Genomic DNA, 24,267 nt, shown 5'->3' with positions numbered 1-24,267 from the left:
GGACAAGAGAAAAATACTTTTGTGTCATAACGTGTGTATTTTTACCCTAGACGCCAGGGATATTTATCTGAGAGCGGCCCCTTATGTTTTTTTTTTTCTTCTTCTATCAGGTCTTTGGTGCTTATGCCAGTGTACCTTTTTTTTCATTTTATTTATTTATTTATTTTTTTAAAATATGAGATAGTGTTTTACTGCAGTCTGATTTTACCACCAATAGGGAACAGTTTTGAAAGCCAGCATTGCCACATCTCAATATTACTTTTATTTGCGTGACGTGATGAGAAGTCTTGAAAACCAGATGCAGTTCATGGTCTTTTGTTGCTAGATTAGTATTAGCCTCATCACAAATTGCTCCGTGGCATGTGATTTAAAAATTTAATGGTTATAGAAGCAACACCAGTAGAAGTAATACCGATGTTTGCATGGCCTGTCAAAAAATACACACGTGGACACAGTTATATATCACTGTATTTTTGTGCGTTGTGGTATACTGTGTGTGTGTGTGTGTGTGTGTGTGTGTGTGTGTGTGTGTGTGTGTCATTATGAACCAACAGGGTGTCGACATATGCTAACTTAATTATAAAACGGCATGCTATCAACACCCACTTTCAATGCTCACCAAGCTTGGGGTTCGAATGCAGTCACTCAGTCAGTACCTTTGATATTGTTATTATTATTATTATTATTATTATTATTATTGAATGAGCTTGCACTTTTTTTTCACTTCTTTCACTTACAAATTCACGTTAATGAGTTGTACAGGTATGGGTCTCGTATGGTTTAATGGACTGCGTTTCCTTTCGTGTATCATCTCTGTTTTGTTTTGTTTCACTGTTTGATGCTCTGAACGTTGCTTGTAATGCTCTTTGCTTGGCTCAGTTGCAAGCACACGTCACGTTCTGTTCTTGTTCTGCAATGTTGTTATTTCTTGTTGCTGGTGCATTATGTGGCCTTGTTCTTCCTGTCGCTGGGTTCTTGTGTGTTGGTTATTGTTGTCGTTGGGTTCTTTTCTGTTGATTGTTGCTGTTGCTGGATTTTCTGATGGAGGTTGTTGTTGTTGTTGTTGTTGTTGTTGATGCTGGCCTCTTTGGTGTTGATTGATGCAGTTCTTGGGATTTGCGTTATCCTTACTGATGTTAGCTTCTGTATTGTTGTCAGTGCTTTGTTGAATGCCCTTGGTTGCCGGTGGATGGCCCTGCATAGTGTGGAGGTGCGCAGTATGTGGTGGTGGTGGTGGTGGTGGTGGTGTCTTCCCATGGTGTGTAGGTCTGTGTGGTGTGGTGTGGTGTGGTGTGGTGGCGGTGTTCTCGCTTGGTGTGTAGGTCTGTGTGGTGTGGTGGTTGTGGTGGTAGTGGTGGTGGTGATGTCTCTTAGCGGCCGCCTCCGTAGAACTGTATTAACACCACTAAGTAGGTCACCACCGTATTCACTACCTGTATGAAAAAAAAAACTAATTAAATATACAGCCACAGGTGAGAAGCCAATTAATTACAGGTGGTATGCCCTTGTTAACCTAGACAGAGCTATTAAAGGTGAAGGCAAGAGTGAATGGCAATTAGTGTGTGAGTGGTAGAGTGATTAGGAGTGAGTGCATGAGTGAGAGTTAATTATATACCGTAGTTGTCATGCCCTCGTTAAGCGTGAAGACAAGAGCGATTAAGAGTGAAGAGAAGAGTGATTAAGAGTGAATATAAGAGTGAACACGAATGATTAAGAGTGACTACAAGAGTAAAGGTCAGTTATGTGCCGTAGTTGCTATGCCCTCGTTAAGCTTGAAGACAAGAGCAATTAAGAGCGAATATAAAAGTGATTAAGAGTGACTATAAGTGTGTTTTAGAGTGAAGGCAAGAGTGAAGGCCAATTAATTACTGTAGTTGCCATTTCCTCGTTAAGCATGAAGACGAGTAATTAAGAGTGAAAAGAGTGATTAAATGAAAACAAGAGTGATTAAGAGTGAAAACAAGAGTGATTAAGAGTGAAAACAAGAGTGATTAAGAGTGAAAGCAAGAGTGATTAAGAGTGACAACAAGAGTGCTTAAGAGTGACAACAAGACATATTAAGAGTGAAAACGAGAGTGATTAAGAGTGACCGTAAGAGTGATTTAGAGTGAAAACAAGAGTGAGTAAGAGTTACTATAAGAGTGATTAAGAGTGGCTATAAGAGTGAAATCCAGTTCTTTACCGTGGTAGCCATGCCCTTGTTAAGCGTGAAGAAGCCCCGCCCCTCTACCTGTGCGTCAAGGCGGTCCAGGTGGTCAATTAACGTCATCATCTGGACAGGTAGACAGGTAGATTAATTAGCTGACGGATACCTGAGGAAGGGTAGTGAGTTTCTAATTATAACTACACTCAGTTACTATAACCCACACCTATCCTTACACCCTCATACGTACATACATACATACATACTTACATACATACATACATACATATACCGGTACATACATACATACATAATTCAGTCTTTTCTTAGGTGCGTAGGGGCCCGGGACTAGGCTACATATTCCCGTAGATTTAGATCAATTAGCAGTTTGACAGGTAGATAGGCTGACTGTAACGCGTTTGTTCTGACCTGTTGAATGGAGGGTTGATTTGACTTGTAACCAAGGAGACTCATTTGTACCTCATAACAAAGGCCATCCCTAACCTCTTTCAGCTCAGTTGATGGCCAGGTGGTAATTAGGTTGGAGGGGTATTTGACTAGTAACTAAGGAGACTCAGTCCTACCTCATACCTACGTCTAATTCTAATCTGACGGACATTCCTAACCCCATTCAGCTCAGTTTATGACCAGGTGTAGTCAGGTTGGAGGGTCGATTTGACTAGTAACCAAGGAGTCTCATTCATGCCTCATAGCTATGGCTTATTGAATGTCACATAACTAGCCAGCACCTTAGGCATGTGGGAGTGTGCCAGTTCTATCAGGTGAAAACAAACCATTTATTCTGGTGCGCGTTGGAGTGTTAGGAAAAATAACAGCAGCCGTAGGTAGAGTGGATGTTTTCAGCACTTTCCGCTATTTTCAGCCGTCTTCGCTATATTCAGTGGGAGGAATTGCCCTCAGGGAGTGACTAGGAATAGAGTGGACGGGATTACAGTCACGCACGCACGCACTTACCTACCTACCTACCCACCTACATACATACATATATTCATACACACATGCATACACATACGCACATGCATACTGTACATACATACATACATGCACACGTACATACATACATACACACACCCAGTGGTGAAGGCATTTATTAGTAATTAGGTTAGAAAAGTCAGGTTAGAAGAGGTTAACTTAAAGCAGTTTAGGCAAGTCAAGGTTAGAGTAGAGTGCTTTGTTAGATTAAGTTAGATTAGTCTAGTTCAGGTTAAAGTTTGTTAGGTCAGGTCGTGTTAGATAAGGTTAGAGGAAGTTAGGTTAGTTAGATTAGCTTAGTTTAGGTCAGATTGGATTAGATAAGGTTAGAGGAAGTTAGGTTAGTTAGCTTAGTTTAGGTCAAAGTAGTTAGGTCAGGTCATGTTAGATAAGGTTAGAGGAAGTTAGGTTAGATTAGATTAGGATGGCTTTGAGGTCATTAGCAGCAGCAGGATGGAAGGGACGTAGGCAGTATTGTAAGTAACAGCCAGTAGTGTTGTAGTATTGTAGTAGTACTGTATTGTGGTGGTAATGTAGTAGTATTGTAGTGGCAGTGTTGTAAGTAGTAGGCAGTATTGTAAGGGACAGTAGACAGTATTGTAAGTGGTACTGTAGGGTTTGTTGCACGTTTTTCTAAGCGATTTATTCTGCATTTTACATGTTGATATTCTCTCTCTCTCTCTCTCTAATGTGTAATATGGAGGATAAGTTGCTATGGAAAAAGTGTTGCGACCTACCTTGTGCTTGGCGCCCTCGTCGGTCATGGAGCCCTTCAGGATTAGCAGGGGCTCGATCAGGGACTCCTTCTGCGAGATAGATAGATAGATAGATAGATAGATAGAGAGAGAGAGAGAGAGAGAGAGAGAGAGAGAGAGAGGTTCATTGAGGTTATGTATGAGCGTTTTGCAGTTACGTGTCTATGAATGAATGTGTGTGTGTTATGTGTGTGTGTGTGTGTGTTTGTGTGTATGTGTGTGTGTGTGTGTGTGTGTGTGTGTGTGTTTGTGTGTGTTTGTGTGTGTGTGTAAGAGAGAGAGAGAGAACCTGTGTGAATTTGTGTGTGTCTGTGGTTGCAAGTGTACACGCATATAATGTAAGGGCTGCATAAACTAGCACGTGTGTGTGTGAGTGCGTGTGCGTGTGTGTGTGAGTGCGTGTGCGTGTGTGTGTGTGTGTGTGTGTGTGTGTGTGTGTGTGTGTGTTAAGGCGAAATGTGCACATGTACGTAAAACTGGGCTAGCACACGAGTATATGTGCGTGTGTTAGCAAGAATTGTAAATAAACTTAAACTGAACAAACCTAGAGCATTAGCATAAACATGGGGAAATAATATGAGGTGTTGTAGCGACCCGGTGTATTATGAGATAAATGTTTAAACGTTTATACATCTCACCCGCCTCGCTTAAAACACATAGAGCGTTGGATGGCAAATATACCTAAGATGAGGATGGTTTATTGTGATTAATTCTCTCTATAAATGATGCTCTAAAACCAGTACTCCCGTTAGGTAAGGAAGGCCCCTAACGCCTTTTCCTAGCGATTTATTTTTGGATAAGGCTGGTTCATATCCTTTTGTACGTTATTTATGCAGAGTTTGGCGATATTGGAAGGATTTGTGCAGCGCAAAAGAGGACAGTAAGGTGTAAGGCAAAATAAATCGCTTAAGAAGACGTGTTAGGGAGCTTCCTCAATCGACGTTTATTTATACCCTAAGACCGGTGTTTTCGTCGTCTAAGGCAGCATCCGAACACCTTTTCCTAAGAGATTTATTGTGCATATTACACCGTACCTTCCCCTTCCGTGTTACATTATATCATTCTGATAATGTCATACTTAAAATAGCTGACGTGCAAAAGGGTACTAACCAGCCATATCCGAAAATAAGTCGCTAAGGAAGAGGTGTTCGGGAGTCACCTTACCGACGAGAATAAGGACCTAAGTAGAGTTGGTGGAACAGGAACCGTGATTTTGTCCTATTCTTTTTTTTTTTCTGTGAGATTATACCAGATTTTGTATGTGTAATGATGAGTTTTTTTTATATTTTTTTTTACCGCTGGAAATAATTAAGATAAATTTTACAGTGGAAATGAGTGTGGCAGAGTTATAATTTAAAGTTGCCCAGTTCAGTTTTACATTACGGAAATAAGACGATAATTTTAGCGTTGGAAATTAGGAAGGTATTTGATCATTTTTGCCTCTGAAAATTGTGTTAAAAAATCTGTAAGTAGCAAGATTTTTTTTCATTGCAATAATAAGGCTGTTTTTACCTACACAGATAACAAGAAAATAATTATACCTATCTGAGGATAAGATAGTATACCAAGAAAATATCGTTAGCTTAGTAAATATGAAGTAAAAGGAAGAAGAAAAGATAATAAGGAAGATAATACCTGTGTGTGTACATCCTCGCTGTAAATGGCGGCACAGAAGATGGGTATTATGGCCTGGGCAGAGAGCAGGCCAAAGCTGAGAGGGAAATACCAGTCTGTGTAGTCCAGGATCGACACCAGGGTCCAGTATAGGAAGCAGATGAGGGAGACGATATGATGGGGCACTACCACCAACATAAAGGGCCCCATGATCACCTTAAACCCCTCTATAATCTTGGCTAGGTCTAGAACCGCCTCCTGCATGCGATTGATGTCCCCCGTAGCGATGCACTTTTGGATTGGAGAAGACGTGCAGCGGAGACCAAACTTGACACATTCCATGATCGACTCCAGTTCCCTTCGCATGTGGCACAGGCAGAGGGAGAACACCTTGGAGACCATCACCACCCACAGCACCGGCATGGAGAGCGTGAAGCTGTAGATGACGTACACGTAGACCAGAGACAGCATGCGTCCAATCCCGTCGTTGTTGATGAGGTTGAAGCGGAGTTCGTTCAGGATGTTGACCACGAAGAAGGCAATGTAGAGGAAGAAGCCGATGAACAGGGGAAGGGCGACGCGGAAAGTGTGAGCGCCCACCGTCAGAGTCGGGAATTTCCTCTCGAAGTTCATCCAGTCGTTGAGAAAGACTATCCACTCGTTGTAGTGTATGAGGGCGAGGACATGCATGGACACGGCCGAAATGCTCATCACACACACAATCATCACCATCACGTAGAGCATCAGCCCATCGGAGCCCAGGGAGGATTTGATGCAGTCGTAGAAGGTGGGGACGTTGAACCCAATCCCGCAAACCACCCAGAAGGTCAGGAACGGGGAGAGGCACCAGGAATCGGTGGATTTGCAGTACCGTATGGGCAGGCACCCCCAGATCTTGCTCCAGCGCACCACGTGGACGAAGGGCGTGGGGTAGGCGGGGCTCAGGTCGTCCTCGAAGTCTATGGGGTGCAGGGGCGGGATGGAGATGACAGTGTCGGGGTCAAAGGGCAGCATTTTTTAACTTTAAATCACGCAGCGACCACGGAGAGTTAGTTCTTAGTCATGGAGAGTTAACTTTTAGCATTATTGTTAAGTTTGATTTGAAAGCGGCAATGGAAAATTAGTTCTTAATTATGGAGACTTAGTCCTTAGCATTCTTTCAAGCTTAACATTTATCCTTCAGCTGCCACGGAGAGTTAGTTCTGATCATGGAGAGTTAGCCTCTGCTAGTCCCCGGCATTCCTGAATCTAATCGTGCAGAGGCCACACAGAGTTACCCATGGAAAGTTAGTTTTCAGTTAGCCTCTAGAATCAACGGGGAGTGATTTCAGTGTTCTTGCCATCCTCTTGACGATGTTTTCTTTGCATTTTGGGAAAACCCTCACGTTATTACAAACAGTCTCCATTACCTCCTTTAGTACAAACAGCCGTGACGATTTTCTCAGTTTACGATATTCCAGTCAGATTGATTTTTCTTTAGGCTTTTCGAATTACTTGTCTTCAACCTGTTCTCGAGTTCAGAAAGAGGCATTGTTTGTTTACACTGTCACTCTGATGTCCTTGAAACACTGTTAATGGCCCAATTGTTTACTCTTTCAGTCACACTTTGTCTGCGGTGAGACTGAGGTGAATTTGGCAGGACTGTGATTACTGGAGTGAGAATCCCTTGAGGTTGACTGTGCGGACATGAAGGACTGTTGATAGATTTGGTTGTGGTTGTTGGTGAGTGTGGTTGTAGTATGGTTGTGGTTGTGGTTTGTGGTGGCAGTTATGAGGTGGGTTTGTGGTAGTAGTTTTGGTAGTGGTTGTAGTGTGAGTTTATTATGGTGGTGATTGTGATGTGGGGGTGTTGGGTTTGTGGTTGTGGTGTGGGCTTTGGTGATGGTAGTGGTGTAGGCTTGTTGAGTTTGTGAGTGTTTGTGGTTGTTGTCGTGTTTGTGGTTGCTGAATGATGTAGGTGTGTTGCGTTTCCGGTGGTGTTGATGTTTGTGGTAATGGTCAGAGATAATGTGTGAATTATCTCCTTTTGCAGAGACTGTGACAAGGGCTGTGGTAGTGGTCGAGGGTGTTGTGGTGGTGTGGATAGATTAGTTTTTGCAGATACTGTGAGAAGCGCTGTGGTGTTGGTCAAGGGTGATGTGTGGATAGCTGCTTTGGTAGATGTTGCTGACTACGAATCGATGTCAGAAGCGAAGTTGCGAGATGTAGATGAAATGCTTAAAAATTTTCGGTGGATTGATGGATAACCCGAGGAAGTTGACGAAGAGGCAGGGATCAGATGATATGGATGAGTGAACGGTAAGGTGTGTGGCGTGTGATGTGTAGCGTTTGTGACGGTGAATGAGACGTTAAGAGTATTGGACGCTTGGAATATAATTGCAGTAAGTTTGAGTTTCTAAGGGGCTTTGACAGGAATGGATTTGAAATATGATAGTTCTGAGAGGCTATGATGAAGTGTGAATATTTTGAGTTGTAATTCTCGTGAGGTACATGGACGGATTTCAGATACAGAGAGATATGATAATGCTGAGAGCTGATGAATGATCCTGATGTCGTGAGGTGTGATGGGATACAAAAAGATGCTATGTATGTACAATGTTGGTGTAAGATGTGGTTATTTTAAGAACTAGTATGCCGGCCAGATGTAGGGAGGTGTGATGATTATGAGTGCAGTGGTGGAATAAAATCTGTGATATGCTGGTGTGAAGGGAGGGGAGGCGTGTTGTCAAGCCGGAGCGGATGGCAGGCCAACTGAGGACCACGACGTCGTCCCCTCCTCCTCCCGTCCGGCCACTTTCCCGCCACTCCACACTCACTCGTCTTTTCGGGTCACCTCCTTTTGTTGCCTCCCTACCGCAGTGCCACACCCTGGGGACTGCCATCGGAGGAGCAATTATGTCACCGCCATGCTAGGGGAGGTGTGTTTGCTTACTCATGTTTGCCGTTTACTCATTACTCCAGGTATTGCTCGCTAATCGGGTTGTTGTATAGATTTTTTGGACGTGTTGCGTAATGTAAACAATGATGATCGGGTTCTGCGAGCATAATATTTTTTTTCTAAAGTACAAATAATGGGAAAAGTAAGTTTGTTATTTTGTTTTTCTTAATTTTGACCCGCTGTTACGTACACTTTGATATTTCTTTGGCAAGGTGTTGGCTGAATTCCTTTGAAGCTTCTTGAGGACACCCTCTTGAGCGTTCCTTTGTGCCGCCGCAGTGGTCAACTTTGCTGACTAATATTTTATTATTGCAGTATATTGTTGTTTCTATCAGGATAATTGATTTTGATAGAAAGTACCTGATGCTCATATTTCTGTCAGGTGAATTGATTTAAACATATAATAACTATTGGAATTTGTTACATGTTATTAGTTATGTTTTTTTTTGTTTTTTTTTTGTTTTGTTTTTTGACGTGTCGGTGGGGCCAGATGGAACTGCAGTGAGTACGGTGATGTCATGTATAATTTCTGTAACTGGATCTCACCACAGTCTCCAGTCCATGGCTCTGTCCACTGCAACACCACCACCTCCTCAATATACAGAAAAACAGATGATCTAATTTCTCTCAGGCTTATTGATCTAGATATTTAAAGAATATTTGTCTAATAAACCCTCTGGATATCTAGAAGCCTGCAGATAGATATTGATAGATATATATTGATTAATTGATTTATAGATGGTTGCATGATAGAAAGATAAGTGGATAGAATGGTTGATTGATTGGTAGGTAGATAGATATAGATGGATAGATAGACTGGTAGATTGACTGATCGCCATAGATAGATAGACAGATAGAGGGAGAGGTGAGACCACTTGGACCTTTCTGTGAGGACATTGATTAGCAGGAGGTCAGAATGCACGAGGAGAGAGGAGGAGAGGGGAAGGGAGGACAGGGAGAGAGAGAGAGAGAAAAGGTTTATGGGAAGAGAGGAGGGGAGAAAGGGTTAAGGGAAGAGAGGGGAGGGGAGGGAATGGAGGGAGAAAAAATGTTTAGGGGAAGTGAAGAGGAGAGGGGAGGGGAGAAAAGGGTTAAGGGAAAGGAGGAGGAGAGGGGAGGGGAGGGAGAGAGAAAAGGTTTAGGGGAAGAGGGGAGGAGAGAGAGAGAGTGGAGAAGGGAGGAGTGGGGTAGGGGTGGGAAAGAGAAGGGAAGGGTGGGGAAGAAGGAAGAGTTGATGTTTATGAAGAGGGAAGGGACAGGAGGAAGAGAGGGAAGGGAAGAGGAGAATAACAGTTGTAGGAGAAGGGATGAGGTAAAAGTTAAAAGAGGAGAAAGGAAGAGAAGAGAGGAGAGAAAGAGAGAGGAGGTTTAGAAACGAGGAAACAGGAGAAAGAAGAAGAGGGAAAGGAAGGGGGAGAGGAGAGATGGTAGAGGGTGAAGAAGCAAATACGGAGAAATATAATGGGAGAAGAAATGGTGCAGAAGAGGGAAGGAGGAAAAGAGGAGGAGGAGAAGAAGAAAGAGGAGGAGGAGAAAGGAGAAAGAAGATGAGAAGTAAATTTAAGAAGTGAGTTAAGAGGAGTGACCCCCACCGAAGAAGACACTCGGAGTAACGCAACGAAGATCAGGCCCAGGAGTGGTTCAGAAGAAGAGGAGGAGGAGGAAGAAGAGGAAAAAGGAGGAGGAGGAGGAAGAGAAGAGAGGAAGAAAGAGAAGGAAGATGAAAAAGATGATGATGAAGAGAGGAGGAGGAAGAAGAAGAACAGGAGTAGAGGAAGAAGGACGGTGACGGTAATGATAATGATGATGTTAATGGTAATAATGATGATGATGATGATTATACAAGGGTGGGGGATGGCAGGGGTTGCTGGGTAGGTGGTGATGGGGATGGGGATGGGGGTGGGGGTGGGGGAGGTAGAACATGTCTCACCTTCGATAATCTATAACATCTTGAAGAGGAGGTTCGTGGAGGGAGAGGGAAAGGGGATGACGTGCTGGTGGTGGGATGAGGATGTCTGATCGGCCCGAGAACTGAACTGTATTTATGTATAATTATCTGTTTTCAGGCTTTCGTCACTTCACTTCCACGACTTAGTTCATATTTATTCTTGCCACACAGACGATTATCTTCAGTTTAGGAGAGAGTTTTGAAGCTGGAGGGGTTAGAACTAGCTTACATTCATGCCTTTACTACCAGATTGCCCTTGTAAGCTGTAGGGTCGTGTGAGAACAGCAAGAATAGCATGAAAATGACGTCATCTGGCTAGAGGTTGAGTTTTAGTTGCCACAATTATTATTTTTAGTTTATCTTAAAATTCATAAAAGAAAACGTTCGTGACGTCAAAGAAAACAGGCTAACCATACCGTCTGTAGAAGTTCCTCCTGCAAAAATTATTCTCTAACTCCCATGTTGCCAGACGTTCAGGGATTATATTCATGCAATCACCATGGGATCATTTCTTACAGCTGAGTAGCAGCATAATCACTAATATATGTAAAAACCATCTCAGGTATCCTTCTTCACTCTTAGATACATGTACGTGGCTTATTCAGGCCTAACCAGTCTGTTTTATTCACTTAACCCTTGAGCTTTGAGATTGCAACTTTGCACATTGTTGAGGTTAACGTAGGACAAATTTTCTACGTTGAAGTGAGGCTTAGGACAACCAAAAATATAACACCCATCACCATTAACATTTTGACCGCGAGTAAAGAATTTATTTTATTTTCTTGACATTTTCACAGTTTATTCTATACCCCCGTCAGGCAAATTCTCTTAAACCCCAACCCCCTCCTGAAGCCGTGGCCCTGCCCCTCCTCACCCACTGTCTGGTTGGTGGGTGAGAAGGGGCGGGGCTTAAAAGACAATTTACATGGCGGCGGGTGTGGTCCTCTGTGTCCACCCCTGTCTTAAAGTGATCCCCAGTCTGTGGTTCCTAGAGTTACCGTACATGTTACAGGGTGCAAGGAAACTCGGTTCATGTTAGTTATCATTTATTCGTGTAAACCTTAACAGAATCAGTCGAGAAGGTAGGGGAGGTATGATACAGTGTGGTGAAATATACACTGTGGGAGCCCAAAACACACACACACACACACACACACACACACACACACACACACACACACACACACACACACACACACACACACACACACTCACACACACACAATCATAGAGCTGACAGGTCGCTGACAGAATACACAGGAATCAGATTACAGGTAAATTGAACATGAAAGAAAGATGAAGACTAATAGGTTATAGATGGAAATGGCGATAGCGTGATTACCGATGAACTAAGAACTGAAAATGTTGATACTGGCTGGCGATTATGACTGGATGTGTAAATGTTTAATGGGAAGATAGACCAAGTTTAACCCGACTTGGACCGTCTTAAGGAATGACGGCCCAGTTCCGGTCCTTACCATGGCATCATTTGGTCCCAGTCTTGATAATATTCGTTCCTAACTTCGGCGTCTTTCCGTCCTAACCGTGCCTTCCGTATGTCTTAACCTTGGCTTTTTGTGGTCCCAACTGTGGCATCCTTTGACGATAAACATGGCTCTCTCCATCCTTAATCTTGTCATCTTTCTCTCCTAATCTTGTCGTCTTTCTGTTCTAACCTTGTCGTTCTTGTGTCCTAACCTTGACATATCTCTTCCAGTCATTGTGTCTTTCTTTCCTAAGCTTGCCCTTTTCTCCTAATATTGGCAACTTACTCTCCTAACCTCTTCATTCTTGTATCCTAACCATAACACTTCAGCCGCAACTTTAGCATCTTTTGTTGCTAACTTTCATAACCCGTAAGTTAATGTACATGTGGAAGATATCAAGTCGGGTTTATCTGAAAAATTTAATAAACTTTTAAATGCCACACTTGCACAAGGAAAGTGTATTTGGAACCGTATTTTGCAACCATTAAAAAATACTCATCATCATCTTGACCTCTTTTCCGCACCTTAAGATGGGTGAGGTAGGGTTCAGAGAGCAAGGAATGAGAAAGAAAGAGAACCATCAACATCATGCCAAGGGAAATTGGACAGACACTCACAGACCAAAATAAATAAATAAAATGAAAAATAAAATACCGTACCTTCTGACGGTGCTTTTCTATATAATGGTCTGAATCGTCGAACTGAAGGGGTCAGACTTCCCTAACAATTTTTATTTTATTTAGACGATTAATCAGTCCACTGCAAAACCTGCCGAGTTGTGAGAGAATGGAACTCGGCTTGTTATTTCCTGAGTTGGGTTATCTCACTCCATCGTTAGGTGGGAAGAAAGATCAGGATAATGATGATGAAGAAGAAGAAGAGAAAAGGAGGAGGAGGAGAAGAAGAAGAAAAGAAAAGAAGAGTAGAAGAAGAGAAGAAGAAAATGTGTATTGGGTTGCAGACAGACCATTTCAGTAGTAGGAAATAGGGTTATGATGGTGATGATGATGATCGTGTGTATTCTGTGAGCGAGCTGTGAGTGATAATGTGAGGGGTGACCAGGATAAGGTAGTGTCCTCGAGCCACCCCTCCAGAAGGCAAGTGTGAAATGGAAATGCCGCTATGATAGGCTAGGCTGTACACGGTCTCGGGAAAGGTGTCCAAAACTACCACCACCAGGCTATGTGACTCATGTTTAGCGAGTTTTTTATGGGATTTCATCGTCGTGGATCCTTGTTCGCTGGTCATATTCTCTCTACGTCAGGAGAATGGAAAAGATTGGATAAAGTAATGGAAGTAGATAATTAAATAATATGTACATAGATAAGTAAATAGAATGTTCTTACTAGTTCAGGTCTTGCACGAAACGCCTTGTGATAGACATTAATTTTAAAAAAATCGATTATATCAGGAAGATAATAAAAAATTTAACATAGTGTCATTGCTTTCAAAGAGCAATGCCATCAGTTTAACGAGTTTGATGAAAAGCATAATGAAAGTAGAATCAGTGGTGGTGGGAATTTTGTTAACCTTTACCCAAGTCTCCTTTCAAAAGCCCCTTCTTCTGTCAGGTCACAGTGTTTGCATGGAGACAGGAACAGCCCGTAAAGAAAACGAAAAAGAAGACAAAAGTATCTTAGCCTCTTCACTGCTTTGTATACTGGGTTGTCCAAATATTGCCCTGCCGTTTAACGTACACTGGTTACGTGGTTGATTTGTAATGTCATGAGACTGCCAAAACATCTGCGTTCGCCACACCAGCAGACTGAGCCGTCCTCATAACACACTTCTTATCCAGGCCTAGTGGGCAGTATACGGACCATCCTGTATTATGAGAAACTGGGCTAAAACTTGTGAAGAATACACCAGATGTGATAGGGTGACCGTTATGTCGGGTTAACGGTATCTTTGCTTCATTTTCGTTTTCTTCGTATTTTCCGGCGATCCCTTTCCTAAGCCCACACAAACACAAGGACCAAAATGTTCTTGAAGGGGGCTTGATTTTTTTTTTTTTTTTTTTTTTACAGTATTACGCAAGCTCTGCACTTCCTGATTATTATTATTATTTTTTTCCCAGTCCTATGGTCTTCGTCCAACTCAACACCTATTTTGCATTTTTGAATCGAAAGATGGATGATTTATACAGTAATATACAAACACTATTATCACTTACATTTCGTCAGTCACTTCAGCTATTATTAATCACAATAAATATTTTACATTTTGAATAATTCCTTGAAGGCGGTTACTGTATGGAATATTATACAAACTCGGCACTTTCTGAACACGAGTATATTCTTCACTGCTCATTTATTCATCCAACACATTGTACACACACATATTCTGAATAATTTCAGGAAGTTTTGTTTATATATCTATTTTTTACAATATTTTACAAACTGGGCACTTTCTGATCACATTTTCAATTTCCCGCCACTACGTAAACTTTCCCGCCACTTCGCATGTATCCAACACAATACATACTATACATTTTCATACATTATAGCTACATTATACAATATTATACAAGGCTCTGCAACATCTCATCACCGCATTTTTTTGTTTTTTCAGCCGCTTCATCCGTATCCAACACTATTCATAATGCACATTTTTCAGGCATCATACATTGTGGAATATTATACACAACTCTGCAATATTTTATCACTATATTATTTTCCAACCACTCCATCATTAACCATCATCCACTCCGTCATTAACCATCAATCACTTCGTCATTAACCATCATCCACTTCGTCATTAACCATTATCCACTCCGTCATTAATCAACACAGTACATATTATACATTTTTCACTTCATGCAACAGTATACAAACCTCTGCAATAACCAACACAATTCATATTATATTTTTTCAGACTGTGCAGCATTATACAAACTTCTGCAATAACCGACACAATCCTTATACAATAATACGCTTTCCAGACCATGCAACATTATACAAACTTCTGCAATAACCGATACACTCCATATTATACACTTTTCAAACACTATGCAGCATTATACAAACCTGCAATGTCTAATCACCAATTTTTTTCCCCATCACTTTCGTCATTATACAAAAAAATAAATAAAAAAAAACTACTGTATTGTAAACCACCCTCAAAGCACCTCTCGTTTTCTCTAGACCTGAGCAGAGACGAGGGGGAACTCAGATGAAAATGGCATCGTGTTGACATTGGTATTGGCTCTCTTTAGTTAGTTTACAGACTCAGGGGCGTGTTCTTGTGGCCCTAGGAGACTCCCTGGCACCTCATCCCTTCTTTAGTCCATTCACTTTAACTTGGCCCAGATTCTCGTCTTATTGCGGCTTATTTCCCTTGGCTCAGTGGCAGAATAGGACAGTACTGAGGCTACGTAGCTTTTTCATAGCACTTCTTCGTGACTAGCACCTTATTTTAATCTCGATGTAGGTCTGCATTCAAGATGGGGAGATGGTAATTTTACGCCAAGTTAAAGTAAACAGAGTATAGTTGTATTAAATGGCACGTTAACAATCTCCTGTACGATGGCGGACGTAAGCAGTGATCCACCTGTGTACAATAATTAGGGGGATATTGAACGATGACCTTGACCCAGTAGTTCAATCGTGGGAGTCAAACCTATGGACGGCTGACTCTCCGACCTGGGCGTTCTAACCACTGGACCACCAAAATCAAATCGCCAAGGGAGAGGTGCTTGGGGAAGGCTCCTATGACCCACTAGGACATGCCCCTTAGGAATTCGTGCTAGGTTATTTATATGTTTAACAGTTTATGCTACAAGGGAAATTGTTGACGGGTGCACTGAGAGAGAGAGAGAGAGAGAGAGAGGGGGGGGGATTAAAACAGCACCAGTGAGGAGTGAGACCTGGAAGAAAGTGGGGAGAGAGGGAGGGAAGAGGAGGAGGCGGTGGAGGGGAGAGAGTATTCACCCTCCACCTACCTACCATCCCCCCCTACCTACCCACCTACTTACCTACCTACCTACCTACCTACCGCCCTAAGTGTTAGTATCACCGCGGCCTATACAATGTCTATGCCGCCTATAACTTCTATAATTCTAAGCCTGTACACCAAGGCAGCCTATATAGGGTGACCCGTGAAATATATGACGAATTTTAGGAGGTTAATATTCTCAACCGTTATAGGTCTAATTCTCAACCGTTATAGGTCTAACTCTCAACCGTTATAGGTCTAATTCTCAACCGTTATAGGCCTAATTCTCAGCCGTTATAGGCCTAATTCTCAACCATTTTGAGTCCTATTCTCAACCTTTTGGGTCCAATTCTCAACCGTTATAGGTCTAATTCTCAACCGTTATAGGTCTAATTCTCAGCCGTTATAGGCCTAATTCTCAACCATTTTGAGTCCTATTCTCAACCTTTTGGGTCCAATTCTCAACCGTTATAGGTCTAATTCTCAACCGTTATAGGTCTAATTCTCAGCCGTTATAGGCCTAATTCTCAACCATTTTGAGTCCTATTCTCAACCTTTTGGGTCCAATTCTCAACCGTTATAGGTCTAATTCTCAACCGTTATAGGTCTAATTCTCGACCGTTATAGGCCTAATTCTCGACCGTTATAGGCCTAATTCTCAACCGTTATAGGTCTAATTCTCAACCATTTTGAGTCCAATTCTCAACCTTTTGGATCCAATTCTCAGCGTTATAGTTACTGATAATTGTATGGGTGAATTATGAGGAACATCAATTTCACCCATAAGGCCATCACTAACTAGCTCCGAAGCGGTTGAGAATTAGACCCAAGTTCATATAGCATTTTTTACTCGAAATTACTTTCTAAATACCCCCTGAAAATTGTCAAAGAATCTCACTGGACTCCCTTTATAACTGCCCACTTTCCCACCCTCAAATTCCAAAATGACTTGTAAAATATTTTGAGTGGTGACGCGCTGGTAGTGAGTACAAATGATAAAGTCTTTGAGTCGTATGCTCGTAGGCGCAAGGAAGCTCGCTAACATCTCTTCCTTTGCTCTCTATAAATGTTTTCTGTGTTAGTTCTTGATATTGTGTGTTGTGTGTGTCATCTGTATATTGACGTTATTTAAAAAGATGACACCGCTCCCTCTCTGTTTTGCGTGTTTATAAAGAGCCTTCGTGTTTTTATCATTATTATCTGACCATTCGATTTATTTTTGCCGATGATAATACACAATATCGGCTCATGTTCTCTGTGATATTATTTGTGTCACCTGAATATTTACCTTGTTCGTAGGGGTAACGTATGCTCGCTCTTTCAGGTGATGTCACACTGAAGATCGATGGACTTTGTGACATCAGTTAACGCGAATTTGCGACATCACTTCTTATCGCGATTGTACAAGAAGCTGTCAGAGTCTAAGGTGCCGAAAACTAGTAAGGAAGAAGTGCCAGGGAACCTCTTAGCGGCTGAGAATACGTTCCTATGTGTATATGAAAGACAACCAGCTTAGGCGCTGTGTGTGGTGAGGGGGTGGGGGTCCTACAGACGAGATGGCTAATGGCCCTATTGCAGGTGGCACAGGACGCTTCGTATCAACTTTTCCTTAGCGATTTATTTTGCATATTACTCCTAAACATTCTGCCCTGTGATGTTTATGTCGGTTTTATGTCCATAATCGTTAGCAGCATTGAAAACCAAGGAGATGCAATGGTGTCATATGCAGAGTAAATCGCTAAGGAAGAAGTGTCACGAAATATTCAAAGCCACTTAGAATAAGACCCTTAGAGACGAGAAGGCCAAGTGTGAAGGCGTGTGGGGGTTGGCGATATGTGGTGGGGGGTGGGGAGTGGGGGTGAGGGTAGGGGCGTCAGAACAGCTCCTCCACCGCCGTGAGTGACGCGCCGAACAGCACCGACTCGTACTGCGCCAGTTGCTGCAGGAGCGCCGGGTCAGGGTGCACCGCGGACCGTGCACCTTTCACGTAATAGAAGGCGTCCTCGAGTGTGCACCGCCTCTCCGTCATGAGGATCCCCATCACCACTGCAGCCGCCCTGGTGAGGCCCTGGTCACAGTGAACCAAGACGCACCCACCCAGCGCCTTGGCCTCGCCGACGAAGGCCATGATGGTGGGCAGGGAGGTGACCAGGTCGGTAACGCCGTAGTCATCAGCACGAGGCTCCTCCGGCAGCGGCACCACCAGGTAGTTCATGGCGGGCAGCACACGGGGCGGCAGGCACTCGGTTACGTCTAGAATGTGTGTCACCCGCAGCGCCGTCAACACGCGAGGGTCCCACGCCATTTCCGCCTGGCCCAGGTACAGCAGGTCCGCCAGAATCAGTGCCGGGTACCAGGGACGTGGGTCAGGTGTGGGGGGCGTGTCCCCTCCATCCAGTAGGTGCGGGCACGTGGCCACCAGTGCCTCCCACCCACCTATCACAATCTGGGGGTCCAACTTTTGCCGTCGCAGGTCGTGGTACAGTGTGGCCAGGGGGTCGGTTTCCCCCAGGGGCGGTGATGCCATGCGGGGCCGGCCATCGTACAGCACAATGTTGGCCACCAGGGAGGGCAGCGGCGCCGTGTGCAGCGCGCCGTGCCAGTGTGCCACGGCCAACCGGTGACGCGTGAAGGCCTTGGCGTCGCGGCAGTCCACCACCAGCAGGTACTCCGGGTTGGCGGTGTAGGGGGCGTAGAAGCCGTCCGTCACTAGGTTGTGCAGCGTAGCAGCGGTGATGCAGCCCCGAGGCGTCACACACCACTCCAGCGACTCAGGGGCGCGCCACACTGCACGCTCTGCCGCCCAAGATTCTGTAATGCGACACAGTTATATTAAAATACCAAACTAAAAACGCCCACACACCACACCATACCCACCCCACATCACACAACACACTATAACACACGACACCCTACCACACACCACAGCATACCCTACCCCACATCACACAACACTACAGTATAACACATGACACCCTACCACACACCACAGCATACCCTACCCCACATCACACAACACACTGTAACACACGACACCCTACCACACACCACACCATGCCCTACCCCACATCACACAACACACTATAACACACGACACCCCACCACACACCACACTGCATCTCACACCACATACAACACCATACTTCGCACCAACAAACCTCACAGCAAACACAACACCCTATATCACACTACACTCCACACTTACACTCTGTACCACTCATACTGCACCTAACTTTACACCACACGCCGCTTCAACACATCCAGTTTTCTTATTTCCTCGAGTATTTATTGTGCAGTTAGTATGAATCAAGGTAGTGTGGCAGTATGAATTGTGGCAGTGTGAGGTACGGTAGTGTAATGTGTGGAAGTGTGAACTGTGGTAGTGTGAGGTGTGGCAGTATGAAATATGGTAGTCGTAGGTGAGGTAGTGTGAAGTGTGGCTTTGTGTGGTATGTCAAGTGTGAGGTTTGGTGGTTCGAAGTATGACAGTGTGACGTGTTGCAGTGTAAAGTGTGTATTGTAAGATGCAGCAGTAAATGATCTTGTAAAGGTGTGTGTGTGTGTGTGTGTGTGTGTGTGTGCATAATAACGTTAACTCCTTGTACAGCATGACAATAATGACAAAAATACCCAAGTTAATCCTGTATCATGACAATTTTACTGTCGTTCTCTTTGATTGTACATTTCCGTTTTCTGTGTAGGAGAGAGAGAGAGAGAGAGAGAGAGAGAGAGAGCAGTTTCCCATCACCCATCATCTCACATGGCTTTTCTTTCATTCATGTCGCTAGTAGAATATTTTATGTAGTTTAGGAGAGTCTGCTTATAGAGATGATGTTAATGAAGGCGGTATATAAATCATTCTAGTATGAAAGATCTCCCTAGAGGGGAATTGATGCGTCTGGACCTAGCGAGAGTAAAATATAGTATACGTACCGGATTGAGGGGGTTGGGGAGAAATTTCCTGAAAGTTCCGATGCTACCAATACGGAAAAGATGCCATTTTGTTCTATTTTATTTCGCCATATGCGTAGGGGGAAAGTTTTTATTTAACACTGTGATGAGCACTTGCACACGGACCAAAAAAGTCTAGGGGATCCACACGCCGCATTTCATTACCACATTTGGGAGCGAAAAGTTTATGAATATCGACTACCTAGTGCTAGTACCTGCCTGCTTTCCTACTTACCTACCTGCCTGCTTGCCTACCCACCCACCTGCCTACCCACCCACCTACTTACCTACCGACCTATCACCCAACCTACCAACTTTCCTCCGTACCTACCTACCACCCTGACCCTTGCGTGCGTGACATATCTAGATTCGATATCTCTTTTTTTTTTATTATAGCCTTAGGGAGAAACTGATCAGGCGGCCCTCCTTCCTCCCTCCCGCCTCCCCTCTCCCTCCTCCCTCCTCTCCTCTCTACCTCTCTTCCCCTCCGTCCTCCCCTCGCTTTCCCTTCTCCTCTTTATCGTCACCTCCTTCTTTTGACCTATCCCTCTTCCCCACCTACTCCTTCCTCCTCCCCTCTTGTTTCCTTCTCCCCTGCCCCTGCCCCTTCTCTTTCCTTTACCCCTCCTCCTCCCCCGCCCCTCCCCCTCCTCTTTCCTTCACCCTTCCTCCTTCCCCACCCCTCCCCCTCCATTTTCCTTCGCCCTTCTTTCTTCTCTTCCTCTTCCCTTCATCTCAACCTCATCTCCTCTCTTCATCCCCACTCACTCTTCGGCCTTTACTCCCTCCCCCTTTCTTCCTTCACCCCTTCCTACAGTATTTCCTCCATCCCTCCTCCTTCACTCCTCCCTTCCTCTTTCCCTCCATCCCCTCTTCCCCTCCTCTATTCACATTTTCTTTATGGCATCACGTAAGCTCCTCAGACATCCTCATCCTCATCCTCATTCACTCACACCATCATTATCACCATCACTCACCATCATTTTCACCACCATTATCACCATTATTTTCGCCACCATTGTTTCCATCATTATCATCACTATCACCATCATTATCACATCACTTTCGCCATCATTATCACCATTACATCCACGATCACCAACACAGTCATCGCCTTCGCTGTCACCACCATCACCCTAACTTCCACCATCAGTATCATTATCATCACCATTATCCTCCTCCTCCTCCTCCTCATCATCATCATCATCATCATCATCATCATCATCTTCGTTATCATCATCATCAAAACGCAAAATGAATCACTAATGAGATAAGACATGCTAAGGTGTACAGTGCAAAATAAATCGCTATGGAGGAGGTGATAAGGAGTCCCCCACGTCATCTACAACACTATTTTTAAAGCTTCAGGCCTCGCAATACTCCCTCATCGCTTGTTTACCGATGCGGGTGAATGGGAGTTGGGAGCGAAGCAAAACAAACGCTGCCTAATATTTGGTGGTGTAAGCGACGCCGTGTTTACCAGCGCCAACCACTTGTATAGGCTGGGTCGGACCGGCGATTGTGCGTTTAACCTGTGCTGGAGAGACGCCTTCACGTGGTGGCACGAATAGTACTAGGTGGTGGAGCTGCCTGGGTGTATAAATGTCTTCCAGTTCCCTTCTTACTCCCCTAAAGGATGACGGATTGCAGGGGAGAGGTGACTTCAGCCTGCAGTCCACTGGGTTCACGGCCAGATGAGCCTGTGGTTGCAACTACTACTACTACTACTACTAATACTACTGCTGCTGCTGCTGCTACTACTACTACTACTACTACTACTAATATTACTACTACTACTACTACTACTACTACCACCACCACCCTAACCTGACAAAGACCCCTAACCCCTTTCTGCTTGGTTGATGGCCAGGTATAGTCAGACTGGAGGCCTGATTTGACTCGTAACCAAGGAGACTTAAAGGTAAAGGTCATCAGATTAAAATACAACTTAGAAATCAAGTAGAGTCAGTGGTCCAGTTCTCTCAGATGAAAACACGCCATTTTATGCATAGGAGACCGTTGCACCTTTTCCATAGCGATTTATTTTGCATACTGTACTCTTTTTTTCTCGCCTTAACATTGATACACTTAAAATCTTGAGTATACAAGAGAATATAGAAGTGTAATATGAAGAATAAATCGGGTAGAGAGAGGCATTACGCACCCTTTCAAACCATATCGAGTACGAGGAAATACTGAGACATAAATGTGAGGAATGAATCGCCAAGGGAGACGCGTTAAGGCATATCCAGAGTCACTTCCAATGCCACCCCTTGTGTACGCATGCGCGGCCCGGAAAATCGTTCAGTGGGAGTTTTTCTGTTTTTTTCTCTCTCTCTCTTTTTTTTTTTAGTGTCTGGGTGGTGTTTTATGGGTGTTTGGCGTTATTTATAGGTGTGTGTGTGTGTGTGTGTGTGTGTGTGTGTGTGTGTGTGAGAGAGAGAGAGAGAGAGAGAGAGAGCGCTGTTTTATGGGTGTTAAGCGTTATTTTTATGTGTGTGTGTGTGTGTGTGTGTGTGTGTGTGTGTGTGTGTGTGTGTCAAAAACCGTTTCCTGGAAGTTTTATAAATGTCTGGATGGCTTTTCGTAGTTAGGTCTCTCTCTCTCTCTCTCTCTCTCTCTCTCTCTCTCTCTCTCTCTCTCTCTCTTTCCATACCCCTCCTCCCTCCCTCCCCCCCCCTCGTTGAGCTAAATATATCCCTTCACACTCATTCTTTCTCCTTCCCTCCCCTCCCCCCATTTCCCTGCCTCCCCCTCCCCCTTGCGGTTCTAAATATATCTCCTCCTCCCCCCCTCCCCCCTCGTTTCTCCTTCCTCCACCCCCCTGTCCATACCTCCTCCTCGCTTCTTCCATACCTCCTTCCCCTCCCTCTCCCCCTTCCCTCTCCATTTCACTCTCTTCCCTTTCCGTATTTCATCTCTCTCTCTCTCTCTCTCTCTCTCTCTCTCTCATTCCTCCCTCCATACCTTTCTTCCTCTCTCCCCTTTTCTCGCATTTTACCCCCTCGCTGTCTCCTTCTTTCCGTCCCCCTTTTCTCCCCCACTCTCCCATTTTCACCTTCTCTCCTGTCTCGTCCTCCCTTCTTCCTATCCAATTTCCCTCCTTCCCTCCCCCTTTCCTGTCTCTCTACCCCTATCCTCCCTGTTCCCCCTCTCCCCTCTTCCCTCCTGTGTCTCCCCTCTCCCATGTTGCGAGTCTTTGATGAGATTACTTGTTTCTAAGTGTTTCGGAGACAAGTTTGTGAAACACTAAGAAACAAACAGTCTCATCAACGATTCGCAACGTGGTTTTCGGAATAGTCGCTCTTGCCTCACTAAGCTGTTGGACTTTTTCAGCGATATGTTGGAAATGCATGACGAGTTTAAATCTGTTGACGATGTCTACCTCGATTTTCAGAAGGGTTTTGACAAAGTTCCACACAAAAGACTCCTTCAGAAGCTAAAGGCACATGGTTTCAGCGGCAGTGTTCTCGGGTGGGTAGAAGACTGGCTCACCGGACGAAAACAGAGAGTTGTAATAAATGGAAAAGAGTCAGACTGGGTAAACGTGACATGTGGAATGCCGCAGGGGTCTGTGTTAGGTCCTTCTCTTTTTTCAGTATACATAAATGATATTAATGGAGGATTATGTCGTAAGATTTCAAAATTTGCTGACGATACTAAAACAGATTATCGAGCAGATGCAGCACTGCAGAGGCAGGCAATTCAGAGAGATCTTGATGAACTGTTTAACTGAGTCCAAACATGGCAAATGGATTTCAATATTAGTACCGGTAAATGTAAAGTGACAAGCATTGGCAGTAAAAATGTAAGATCTAGTTATAACATGAATAATGTCCAGCTTTATAGGGTACATGAAAAAGAGTTAGGAGTTATCATAACAGGCGACTTGAAGCCAAGGAAACAATGTACAGAAGCCTAAAAAAAAAAAAAAAAGTAAATTGATTGGATTCATAGGTAGAGTATTTGAATATAAATCCGATAATATCGTCCTTACTTTGTATAATTCCTTAGTATGCCTGCACTGGGAGCATTGCGTTCAGTTTTGGTCACCATGTTATAGAAAGGCTATGGGGAAACTTGGAAAAGTACAGCGAAGGATGACAAAGATGATACCTAGATTGAGAAGTAAGCCATACGAGGAACGTTTAGAAGCCCTGAGTCTCTTTAACTAAACGGAGGTTACGAGGAGGCTTAATTCAAGTATTCAAAATCTTCAAAGGGCGCGATGACATGGACATCGATAAATGTTTCATAGCTGATCGCTCAAACTATACTAGATGTAATGGACACAAAAATTATTGGCAAACGATTTCAGTCATATGAAGCACATTTTTTCTTTAATAGAGTTGTAGATATATGTAACTATAAATTGCCATCAAAAGTAGTAAAGTGAGATACGGTACTAACTTTTAAAAATAGCATAAGTAGCTGCCATCACGCCCCCGGCCAAGTATGTTCACTCCTGAATAATACATTTCTGTGGAGCATGCTTTTTTTTTTTT

General features: G+C 43.8%; 2 protein-coding genes across 2 annotated transcripts in view; both read right to left on the bottom strand.

Annotated features, from left to right (window-relative positions):
- Nucleotides 1–1,318: 1,318 nt before the first annotated feature.
- On the bottom strand, nt 1,319–6,519 carry LOC145414153 (uncharacterized). Its single transcript, XM_080283719.1, has 4 exons — nt 5,527–6,519; nt 3,874–3,942; nt 2,183–2,272; nt 1,319–1,433 (listed from the first exon to the last, which is right to left on the bottom strand). Exons 1-4 carry the CDS (start codon nt 6,517–6,519, stop codon nt 1,371–1,373), a joined length of 1,215 nt encoding a protein of 404 aa, XP_080139845.1. The 3' UTR covers nt 1,319–1,370.
- Nucleotides 6,520–17,552: 11,033 nt separating this feature from the next.
- The window catches only part of LOC145414112 (dual specificity protein phosphatase 2-like), a 37,628-nt gene continuing 30,913 nt past the window's right edge, over nt 17,553–24,267 (bottom strand). The window contains exon 2 of the mRNA XM_080283670.1: nt 17,553–18,622. Within this exon, the coding sequence (XP_080139796.1) occupies nt 17,685–18,622 (938 nt within the window). The 3' untranslated portion in view covers nt 17,553–17,684. The remainder of the gene's footprint in view (nt 18,623–24,267) is intronic.

This window comes from Coenobita brevimanus, chromosome 98 (genome assembly GCF_032717465.1).
Source record: "Coenobita brevimanus isolate Jiangsu-jjx chromosome 98, ASM3271746v2, whole genome shotgun sequence".
NCBI lineage: Eukaryota > Metazoa > Arthropoda > Malacostraca > Decapoda > Coenobitidae > Coenobita > Coenobita brevimanus.
Note: the sequence above shows the minus strand (reverse complement) of the source record. Positions and strands in the feature narration are given on the sequence as shown.

Coding starts and splice junctions, on each gene's coding strand:
- LOC145414153 (XM_080283719.1), bottom strand. CDS start 6,519: ATGCTGCCCTTTGACCCCGACACTGTCATCTCCATCCCGCCCCTGCAC. Junction 3,943..5,526: donor GCGAGGATGTACACACACAG/GTATTATCTTCC, acceptor TCTATCTCGCAG/AAGGAGTCCCTGATCGAGCC. Junction 1,434..2,182: donor ACAAGGGCATGGCTACCACG/GTAAAGAACTGG, acceptor TTTTTCATACAG/GTAGTGAATACGGTGGTGAC.